Below are 12308 nucleotides of genomic sequence, written 5' to 3' on the forward strand. Positions count from 1 at the left end.
ACATTGGCATGGATGTAAAAGCATCCCTGTAAGTTGGAATTCGATATAAGAGTACACCGTGGCGCCGTTGTCTGGGCAAAATTTCCCCAATAGCACATTGCTTGGCATATGCCCGTCTTCATTAGCCCAATTGGTGCAAAACAGTAGGACGTTAAACCCCATTTCATTTCATCTGGGCTTGGCAGGCTGGTGACAAGGGCGTTCATCTTACTCCAGTCGTGAGGTTTGGTGCCTCTCTTCATCTAAATGGCACAGATAATAAAACAATCGTCTAGTTATTATTCATTTATTATGGATGAATATTACATCATTAAAGCAATGCGTGCCCTAGTAATGTCCCAGCAGTTTAGTTCCATGTATAGTAAACGATCCCTCTAGTACATTAGAACCAACAGATTTCTTCTGGTTTGGTTGTTGACCACCAACATAAACATTTATTTTTCCTGAAACATTCCAGCAGTTTATTCGTAATTAATACAAAAAATGTTAAAATTATGTATTCCTATATGTAGTGGGCCTTAAAATCAAAGGGCAAATTGTCCCTTTTCTGGTGTGTTGGAATTGTCTCATGGGTCAAGTCCAAAAGAATGTGTCCTTTCTGAATCCGAGACCCGTGTTTGTAAATGTTTGACATTCTTCCCTACTGGTCCCGTACCTAAGGGAAGGGGCCACTATAGGGTAATCTACAAAAATAATCATTTTCTGGTAATTAACTAAAACATACCTTGACGGTACACTTAGGGACCCGCCAAAAAAGATCCCAATTGGCTTCTAAAGCCAAGCCTACCATTTGGCAAAGTATTATGACATACCTTTGATATCTTGGCTGCTTTGACGTATCGTGGGGGATACTTTGGCCTAGGGTGCAAACTATTTCTTGATCTAGACCAGATATATCACGAGTGTGTTGGGATATATTAGCATTATAAAGACAACCTTCCTGAAACGTGACTCGTGTACCCATGTCATTGGGTTTGCGGGGGTATTCGAATCTGATGCAATCCCTCCAAATTTTCTCGTACCGCTTCGCTCAGCAATGTATTTGCAATCCAACTCTGCTCTGAAAATCCCCATTGTTTAGTATTGTGTTAGCTTTAATGATACATCACGTAAAAAATGGGTTATATATCGAAACGACAAAACAACAAAAATATTTGCTAATCTTTAGTTACGAAGTTTTTGGTCCGTATTGGGTTCCTCAATTCCATAACATGTCAATACTTAAAACGGAAGATCAGATAAAGAGCTGACAGTTTTCACTGTAATATTAAAAAAAAATAGATGATGTAAAGGGAATATGCTGAAAATTTTAGTTAAATTACTTCACTCTGAGCCGAGAAATCCTCATTTTAATAACACTGTAGCATCGATTGTCATTGTTACCGTTGTTACGATAATAAACAAAGTCTCGATTATCCATTTTACGGTTAATTATCAACGGCCGTTGAACCGCAGATCGGATTTAAATCTGACAAAAATCGGAGCCATCAGACAGTCTTTTCATGTTAATGTCAAATTAACAGTTTATATATGCAACAGGCAGATCTAGCTCTTGTATGTTTAATCTTTTAGAGGCATTAGTTTGATAACGTTGAAAGAATGCTCTTCGAAACATCCCCCCCCCCCAATATATTGCATTTTCTGTTTTCCATAAGTATGTGATATAGTTTATTATGTCAATACTTGATAAAGAAGCGTTGCAAATTAAATGAAACGATAACATTTTACCGAAACTTTTGCGCATAGCTCCGCTCACCGAAACCCAAGACCAATTCCTGCGAAATTTGTCTTTAATCCTCTGGCTACAAAACCTGATTTCATTACTGCACCATACAGGTGACACGTACATTATGGGCTAAATAAAGAAACAGTTTTTGTTGGATACATAAACAAATGTTACATCTTTGGACATGAAATTCCGCATGGTTTTTCCTTGTGCAATGACATCCGATGTGGCTGGAATGGAGCCATTCTTCGTTCCTTCTCCTAATAACAAAAATAGTTACCTGGTTCGATTCTCCAACCAACGTTATCTAACAACAGCGCCATTTGTTTATATTTAATATCGAATTGCACAGTTGAAGTGGAGTGTGCATTAATAGTTACTCGATCAAAAAAGACCAATTCTAACTGCGGTTTAGGTATAGTTGTTTCAGCCCAGGAAATGTAGATTTGAACAACCTAAAGATAAATTGAGAATATAAACAAAACTGTATTGCTTTGTCCTCTTAGACCGTCGATTTTTATTGAAGAAATTGAACATCCTTAGAATATTGACAATTTACCAACAAAACTGAAGAGTGTAAAACCAGTATCATAAAGATTGTTGGTACCCTACATCTAACCTCGGCTTTATGACGGTAAGTGATATGTAGCCACACCCATACAATTGTGATGTGGCTATCGGTTTACTTATTAGAAAAAATTTGCCGCTTTCAGAAAGAAGTTCTTAAAATGGGGTCGTTCGTAGAGTGTGTAGTGTTTTCATTGCAAAGTTGTCCTTTGTTTAAAGAAAATCGGATAAACTTGAAAGAAAAACAGCTTTAGACATTGAAAGCTTTGTATGATAAAATACTGTTCACATGCGTCTTCATGGGCGCCACCATTTTTAATCCATTTTGAAACAACTTGAAATTTGTTTCAAAGGCGGAATTCGTCATACAGTCTAGCGGAGGGACTGACAAGGACAGCTGTCTAGTCGTTCGGATGGGACGAAAAACCGAGGTCCCGTGTATACATTGGCGTGCACGTAAAAGATCCCTTGACAGTTGGAATTCGATATAAGAGTAGGCCGTAGTGCCGCTGTCCGGGCAAAATTTCCCTCATAGCACACTGTATGGCGTATGCCCGTCTTCATTAGCCCAGTTCGGAGCAAAACAGTAGGACGTTAAACCCCATTTCATTTCATTTCATTTTATACAGTCTAGATTAGATGTCGGGTACTGGACTCTGCGGAGGTTTGCCGAGTGACTCACGGGGCTATAGTGTTAGAGTGGATCACCAAGTCGCTTGTATAAATAGGATTATAAGTATTACGACAATCTTTATTGACGTTACGTCATATTGATTATCAGGTGAAAGTGTCGATGATAGTGTGCACTGAAAATATATATTATTTTGAGATTCTGTGAATCGACTGATTAGCAGTCTGCAATTTGATTTGTAGCACAAACTGTTTGTTATGATCTAAAGTGAATCTTAAAAAAACGGAGCATGTTTATTGCAAGTCTTACCTCATCTCCAACAACACTTCCGGTATTGGTAACAACAACAGATCCTTTCAGATCGCGGCCCGCGTGTACTGTGGCATCCATTTTCAGATTACCATAGTGGAATTTAGTGTATGTAAGACCATAACCAAATGGATAAAGTGGTTTTCCTTTGAAGTATCTGTAAGTTCTTCCTTCCATTTTATAGTCGATCATTGGGGGCACCTTGACAAAAACAAGACGACGTGTTTACAAATGGAACAAGACGATTTGTTTTCAAATGGAATAAGACGACTTGTTTTCAAATGTTTAAGATCTAAAGTCTGCTGTTTTTATGCTATGATAATTTTTCAGGCTAATAGTTTTCAACCATTCACAAGAGGAGTTGATTTCTTGGTGGTAAACTAGCCAAGGCGATTGGAGAAATTAATTTTTAAAAATTTGAAAGTTTCTAAACAGCTTGAATAAGTAGAACATGGATTAATGGCCACATAACGTGGTTTAAGGGGATGTTTATACCCAATTCCATATATAGCCTTTCCATTGGTATCTGGCAGAGGACTCTTGCACAGAAAGAACCCACTTAAATTTCCATTGACTATGTTTATAGTTACTGGGCTGATACCATATCACATGGGTCCCCAACCATGACCCTCCAGGCCGATCCGTACGCTACCCTTCCCCCCAATCGTAATGCCGTCTTTTATTCTCCCTTAATCTTTGGGACTACTGCCATATCACTTCCCTTGAAAAGAGGATTATTAACAATGATTCTGTGATTTTCAATTTGATCTTAGATCTTCGAGAATATATCGAGGTCCATGTAGTTGTGACATGAAATTCATTGGGATTTAAGGGCCTTCTTTTAAACCCAATCCTCGCTAATGAAGAGGGGCATGGGGGAAAGTTTGCCTTGACGGAGACGGTGCGGCCTATGGCTCTTATTTTGAATCAAATTTATCAAGGTAACTCTTACGTGCACACGGGACCTCGGTACCTTGTCCCAACAAAACGAATAAACGCTGTTATTTGTCAGGTCTGACATCGGGTAACCATGCCGGAAAAGTCCGAGGAACTTTCGCAGTCAATATCGAGATCGAATTTTGGACGTCCGGTAACTTACGCACTAAGCCAGCGCCTTATTTGCTGAGCCACCTGATTCCCGCATGTAATTGTAATCTTTTTAGACACAACATACGCTGGTAAATAACAATACCTGACTAGCCGAGTGATACCACGTGTATGGTAATCTACCGAACTGTGCCTGGTGAGAGCCAGTAACAACTTTTAAAAGAGCATCCCCTGTTGCTTGTCCCGGATAAAATGCAGCTAAAATTGCAGATATTCGAGGATTGCTGTCAAAATGTTGAATATCAACAGGACCAGCATTAAACATGATTAAAACTATCTTAGCAGTTCCACCTGAAATTGGATCATTTGATGAGGTTAGAGGCGACGATATGCTAAATACATGCTTTCTTGAACTTAGAAGCGACCAGGTCTTACAGCCCAGGAAATGTAATTTTAAGGCAATTATGAATTTTTGTCGAATTTCAACTGCCAAGGGTTATTTTACATGCACACCGACATGTAGACGGGACATCGGTTCTTCATCCAATCCGAACGAATAGATGAAGTTCCTTGCCAGACCGTCCGTCCATCACCACTGACAACGAGGAAACCACGCTAAAAATATCCCGAGCTGAGCCACCGCGGCCCGCAAAAGAAAAAGATTGTATAATTGTGTATTCAACAATGACATAATAACACAGCTAAAAGATCGGGATATTAAGACACTTATTAATAACTTACTGGATTTTATAACATCGTCTAGTAGTTGACTCTGGTGTCCTGGTAAATTCAAATCAGATCTATCATGTCCTTCCCGTTCGATATCAGTTCCTGTAAATACACTTAGGTTTTGATATGCTACGACTAAAGGTGTATTTAGTATTCTTGTGATTTTCTTAAACTTAAAAGTCGTATGCCGGGGCTGGCCCCTCTCTCTCTCTCTCTCTCTCTCTCTCACACGCACACACACACACACACTTTATTTGTTTATCTGTTTTTGAAATGTAATCCTCAAACGGCAGGACCATTGTATAACATTATCGATAATGTGTTCTTTTGTTTGAATCTAACCGGACGATCAACCTTAAGACCAAATCTGATATTGGCCAATGGGTTAGTGAGGACCTAGGAAAACCAATCAGTCTGAAAACCCAGTCGCAGTGATTTTGGAGGATCTTCATCGCCATGAAGACACGGGACTGATACGATCCCAACCAAAAAGTTTATCAGTTTTATCTGCGATCGTCGGCTACAAGAGCTAGCATTTTTATTGGTTTCCGATGGTTTTGTCATAGCGCATGGCAACATAAGCACAGCTTTACAAAAATCAAGTTAACCTATTACATTCCTCGCATAGTATGACGCCAGGAAAGTAAAGAGTTTTATGCGTACCTAATCCAAGACAAACAAAAACTAATTGAGCTCCATGGACCGATGTGGTGATTGCCTTAGAATCATACGTGTTACATCGACTATCTTTACATCCTGATACAGAATGAACTTGGTGACCAAGTGTCTTTAAGGTAGCGTCAGGGGTGACAACAAAGTGGGGATCAGTTTTGGCTGTATAGTCTCCGTTTAATATGTTTTTATTATTGCTGAACGGGCCGACAATCTAAAACAACAAAATGAATAATAATTAAACATTTATCGATTCAAACACGTACTTTACTTAATTAGTATTGTCATAATAAACAGTTGTAATTCTAATAGCTTTTCTTTAATACGCTATATTGAAATGGGATTTTATGTTCTACTTTTAAGCTCGATCTGAAGATGGGTATAGATACAGTGTAGTGTACTACGGGGTAAATTTTGTCCAGACAACGGCTCTACAACCTACTCTTATTTCGAATTACAAAAGTCAAGAGTTCTTTTACGTACACCCCAATGAATATAAGAGATCGTGGTTTTCGTCATGTCCGAAAGATAACTCAGTAAGATAAATGTAAGATATTTACAGCTATAGTGTTGTACTTGGTGTGTGTTAGGGGCAGCAAACCATCATTCTTCAATAACACAATTGACTTCATAGCCGCCTCTAACGCCAATTCCCTATGAGCGTCATCTAAAACAACGGATCCAACAGAGGAGTATGGATTCATCTTGGATGGATCAAATTCTCCTAATCTCATTCTGGTATAGAAAAGAGGCTTTACTCTTTCTCTAAGGGTCGCTTCAGTTATCTTTCCTTGCTTGGTGGCATTGACTGGAATATTACAAAATCAAAATGTAGTTAATACAAACGACTTGTACAGTTTAGATTGATAAAACTTAATGTTGATTCCCCGCTTTGATTGGATGCCCCCATGCCTGATTTCTCTACGATATTTGCGGCCTGGGTCCATCGCCCACTCCACTGACTGGACGAATCCCGTATGTTTCATAATTATCTAATATCTCTTCTACGTTTGATGGGCATTCAACAGACAAAGTAGACCCGTCGATGTGTTTCTTCCCAAATGCCTGTTTTCATTAGCCTAAAAGTAGGACGTTCAACATTATTTCATTTCTTTTTCTTCCGAAATTGAATAATTTCTATAAACTCACGAATTGACTCGAACACTGTTGTTTTTCTTGACCCACTTCTCAATTCCAGATTACATCCAGCATTAATAGCGGCGGCAGCAGCTTCAACATAATTTTTACTATAATGGTGATGTTCTACTATGTTTTCTAAGGCATTCATATCACTGACAACATAACCTTTAAATCCCCATTCTTTACGTAATATATCTGTTAACAATTGTTTGTTAGCACAAGATGGGATTCCATTTATTCTGCAGATAAAAATACAAAAAAAACTGTTTGAAAACACATTAGGACCAACTGCGTGAAATTGCATTAGGACCAACAGTTTCGAAAATCACCGAAACGTGCTCGTGTAATATCAAAAAATACCCACCTGATTCGACAAAATCATTGAATGGAGCTAAATCTTCTTTGTTAAAATGTTTTAGATTTGGGTAAAAATGTTCGTTTGATTTGGGTTAAAATGTTTTGGGTTTTTTAATTGGATTAAAATGTGTTAATTTGGTAAGGACAATTGTAATTATATTATTCTCTGTTTCTCGCTGTCCTTCCTAATTAAGGTTTCAATTTTGGCTTAAATTTTGTTGACATTGGCTTTATTTTTATGAACGTAGGACATAAAATCAAGATGAACATTCAGACCACAAAACAAATCAACATATAAATTCCAGTGAAAAGTTCATTTTAGATGAGGGGGTGCCATATAAAGTCCATATCTTTGTTTGCTTATATCCGTTTATATCTGTTTGAAATTATATATATTCGGTTACTTGGGACTAGTGAAAAGCGAGCTAAGGTGAGAAACTAAAGAGAGTAGATGTCGGACAATCCCCAATTCTAGGAATTCACAGGAAAGCAATTCTGGTCAGATATATTTTCTGCTAAGCATAAAACTGGTCCCCGTACAAACTATTCGGTCGGATTCTTCATACATATCTTGCTAAATCTTTTATTCTAGAAAAGGGTCGTATTACCTGTTATAACTGCACATTATATTGTAAGTCCCTGCTTCAACACAATATCTAAACGCTGGTAGGAAAGTCGTTCTCCAATCTCTCATAGAAACCTTCAAATATATATATAAATAATTATAATAACGAGCGCGGGGAATTACACCATCGTGTTATATTATGTAATTAGGAAATAAACTATTCTTTGTCCTCGAATTGTATGCAACCCTCATGCAGTCAAATAACAAATCAGAAAACGGATTCAAACTAGTTCACATCCTAATGTTCATGGACACTGGGTAAGGCGCTGGTTCGATAATCGGCATTTCCCGGGTTCGATCACGGTGTTGACAAATAGACCCCTCGGTATTTCCGGTTTGATGTCCCCTTGCCATGCAGGGTTTGAAGGGGAACGGTTTCTAGTCAAAAACCTGAACGAAAATCCGAAGCCCCGTGCAGGTAAAAGAACGCTTGACAGTTGGAATTAGAAATGAGAATAGGCCTTGGCACCAGTTAAGGGCAAAATGTCTACGTATGAAGATGCCCGTCTTCATTTGCCTGGTTTGCATGGAGAATAGGACGTTAAACCCTGTCGAGGATACTAAGTAAATCTAATCCGTACTTATACTTACATGAGCGTCAAATGCGTTTCTATTTTCTGGAATATTTTCGGGGCCACCATGAACATTAAAATGTTTGCATCCTGCTGTAGCCCGCATATAGCGCTTGTCATCCCCGTGTATTCCTTTCACATAAGCTGTAGCTAACATGCCATTTAGATAAGGATCTTCACCATATGTTTCCTAAAAACCATTTATTTCAATATATAACAAATCATATTGTGTACCTTTTGAAAATCTGTTCTGTTTTATTATCTTTTAGGGTCGGCTATATGTGATAATTATATTCTCTAAAAAAAATTATGGTCAAAATATTTGTATTCATATGAAGTTGTACGCAGGGCCCTGGGACTAGTTGGTTTCCTTGGGCCGCCATTGCGGTGATGAATACATGTACGTGACATGATGAGAAAACGAAGATAGCTTGATTCACCTATCCCACACCTAATGCTTAGATCATACTTCTCCTTGGACTTATGAGGCCATTATATTTTCATTGTTGAATACAAAGACAACCAAAACGACAGGCCCCTAAAACCTCTAGGCCCATGGAACACTTCGGACGACCCGAGGCCCAGCCCGCCCCTGGTATTACGTAATAATTTACCTGATTTCTACCCCATCTAGGATCCCGCATAATGTTGATAACCGGTGCAAAGCAACTTAAACCGCTACGACCAGAATTACTGATGTGGTAGGCTCGGACCTCTTCTCCTGTTGCCCCGGACATTCTTCGGACAATATCATAACTGAAAGATCGGATAGATGGAAATGATTTTGATGGCGACTTTGAGGTTTTGGACGTACGGACAAGCGCATAGAGAATTTTCAAAATCAAACTCATCAACAAGGAAAAGAAATGGGGTTTGACGTCCTACTTTTCTGCTCCAACCGGGAGAATAATGCCGCGCAGACGCCTAGCTGTGTATTATGAGGAACGTTTTGCCCGAACAGCCATGCTAAGCCCTATTCTTATTTCAATTCCAACCGACAAGGTATCTATTACGTGCACACGGAAGCTCGGATTTGTTCCATCCTGAACGACTGAACACTGTTTCTTGCCAGGCCCCGGGCCTGCACCAGTGACAAGGGAAAACCACGCTATAAAGCCCAAGACATGTACCGGTTAACTACGGAATAAAACACGAGATCTACCGATTACCGGGGTACTTTCTCGCCCAACACCGGAGTCGTGAGTTAGCCAGCGTCCTATTTACTAAGCAACCGTGGCCCCAACAAGAAACACAAACCTATTTAAACAGTTGTCAGAATATGATATAGAAAGAAAAATGCTAAAAGGCTTAAAGAACTAGAAAATTTGTCTGTACCTCCAGGTCGCTGCTAAACCAATAGATTGGGGAAAAGACGTGGCATTTTGACGAACAGCGCCATGCAAACACTCCGTGTCCCATTGATACGTTCCTATCCCCAGGCGCTGAATAGCAGGAGCTGGTCCATTAGTACCAACGCCTCCCTTGGTTATCTGTTCAACTACTTCGTTAAGAGTCAGTCGTCTTACCAAATCCTCTACACGAGCATCCCAGTCCAAAGACACGTTTCTAAAGGTAAAGGCCTGAAAAGACAAATCCACCAGGAGCAGGAAAGAAAAGAACTTTACTAAGAGCATTTTGTTACTTCAAATATCTGTCTATTCAAGGTTTCTTAAGTATAGGCCTGTTGTGGAGATAAACAGATGTTAATTTTGAACATTATCAGTTAATCATTCTCAAGGCTACCTAGATATAAAATAAAACCAAGTACGAACAATCCAAACCATTAGATATAAAATAAAACCAAGTACGAACAATCCAAACCATTAAAAAAAACGGTATAGGCAAAATAGTGTAATAAGGCAAAATAGTGTAATCAGCATATAGGACTGTTCACCGTGTACAAAATACACGACAAACAGTGGTAACAGGTGTCCGGAAGAGTAAGCTTACCCTGCCTGGCGCCACACCCGCCATAGCTGCATCCAAACTATTAGGCGAAATCTCGGTAAAATAGCGTGATTGGCCAATGGACTATCGGTATGCAAAATGCACGTGATGAACAGTGTTAACGATGTAGTAGACAGACATTAACAGGGAGATTGTATACGCGTCAATTAAATATATCTAGAATAATAGCCGAGAGAGACATGTTATATTTACCAATCAAGTTATATTTACCAATTGAGACACAAACACTCCATAAGCTGGTGATATTGGAATGTTACTACTAATAAATGGAAAGTGATGCAATGTGATTAAAGATTTGAAACATTTGATTTGCAGGTGAATTTAAACTATGGATCCCGTTGAAGTCTACAGGAGTCCCTTATGGACGTTATATGGAACTGTTACAATCTCCGATTTTTTTATTGTAGTTTACAGATTAAAGATCCACCTAATATATACATACCCAAAATTATTAGCACAACTATAAAGCTGCACGACCTTGTTTTACGGTAAACGATGAAAAGATAAAAGGTATGCCGACATACCTGATTTCAACACTGGTTTAATAACATTTTAACATTTTAAAGCGCTTTTCGTCCGTCTTGGAACTATTTATAAATAATTTCATTGCATGGTATATCTGTCTTTATTTTATGATCAGTAGTGGAATACCGCGTTTTATCAGTGAAATAAAAGTGTTATTCCACTGGATAGTTGTTTTTACCTAAAATGATTGTAAAATTATAAAATAAATAGCACATTTGTCGTTTTGTCGTGAATAACATATTTTATTTCATCTCTAAGCAAGAAAACGTTTATATTTTCACTCATGCTACGCATTCGTGAAAATATAAGTTTTCTTGCTTCTCGATGAAATAAAATATCATGAGTGAAAATATAAACGTTTTCTTGCTTAGAGATGAAATAAAATATGTTATTCACTCTAAAACGACAAATATCCTCTATATACTATATATAGTAATATAGTAATATTGTGGTTTTAATTGGCTATAGTTACCATTGTCTATGGTTACATAGTACATAGGAACTAACAGAAAATATGTGCACACGTGTGTTAATCTGCAATCTGATTAAAATACAGATCTACATTTCGTTTCGTTTTTTATACTTTCGATGGCCTCTACTACGTGAAGATCTGACCAGTTCTTGTGGAAGGTCGCGTCAGTGGTTATACGAGCGGCTTTTGAACCTATGACGTTTATTGTGAGTTACCCACAGTTCCGTGCACCTCACGCCAAACATTCGCCGTAACAGACCGTTTCATTGGCTAATCCATCACATCATCCAGAACGTGGGTTATAAAACAACTCTTCCAGATCCGTGTGTAGTAAAGACAAGTAAAACGAAATTTTGAACTATAAAAAACGAAACGAAATAGGACCTGTGTTTTAATCAGACTGTGTATGTTAAATGTATATCGCCCGTCATTAAGTGTTTGAACATATAATATGTAAATATTTTTAGAAACCTATTCATTGTTTTGCTAATCACTTAGTCTACATTGTCCTTATCAGGCTGGATGTTGCCAAAACATGGAGTGTGTTTAAATGGCGATTTATGTTGAGCGTCAACGCGACCACTGACAAGTTGACAACAATAAACGTCGCAGATGAAACTGGCACACTGACATATGACCATGTATGCCCTTTGACCGTGAGCTCTGATTAGCTAATGTTCCCAAAAATTGACTCTGTCGGCGGCGTTCGCGGTAAGTATTAATGCATTTTTTTAAAGTCATATGTTTAAACCATGATAAAATAAAGTCTTAAAATACATGGCATCTACACACTCAGTCCTACCTTGTCAAAGAATAATCTTGTGTATAATTCACTTGTGCCAGTTGAGAAATTAGCAAGTATATCATTTTCATTTTAAATCCAAAGTTGACTTTTACGTGTGCATGTTTGAAAAGTCTCGCTCAACCAGGCATCATTATCCTTATCTGTTTAACCACGGACCTTGACT

General features: G+C 38.3%; 1 protein-coding gene across 1 annotated transcript; it reads right to left on the minus strand.

The window, feature by feature from the left end:
* Nucleotides 1–270: 270 nt before the first annotated feature.
* On the minus strand, nucleotides 271–9965 carry LOC126811774 (uncharacterized). The gene is made up of 12 exons (XM_050537669.2): nucleotides 9711–9965; nucleotides 8990–9131; nucleotides 8395–8565; nucleotides 7787–7878; nucleotides 6831–7060; nucleotides 6242–6489; nucleotides 5673–5895; nucleotides 5022–5111; nucleotides 4426–4631; nucleotides 3234–3434; nucleotides 2007–2181; nucleotides 271–443 (listed from the first exon to the last, which is right to left on the minus strand). Exons 2-12 carry the CDS (start codon nucleotides 9110–9112, stop codon nucleotides 328–330), a joined length of 1875 nt encoding a protein of 624 aa, XP_050393626.1. The 5' UTR covers nucleotides 9113–9131; nucleotides 9711–9965; the 3' UTR covers nucleotides 271–327.
* Between the last annotated feature and the right edge of the window lie 2343 nt (nucleotides 9966–12308).

The sequence above is a fragment of the Patella vulgata genome, chromosome 2 (genome assembly GCF_932274485.2).
Source record: "Patella vulgata chromosome 2, xgPatVulg1.2, whole genome shotgun sequence".
Lineage (NCBI taxonomy): Eukaryota > Metazoa > Mollusca > Gastropoda > Patellidae > Patella > Patella vulgata.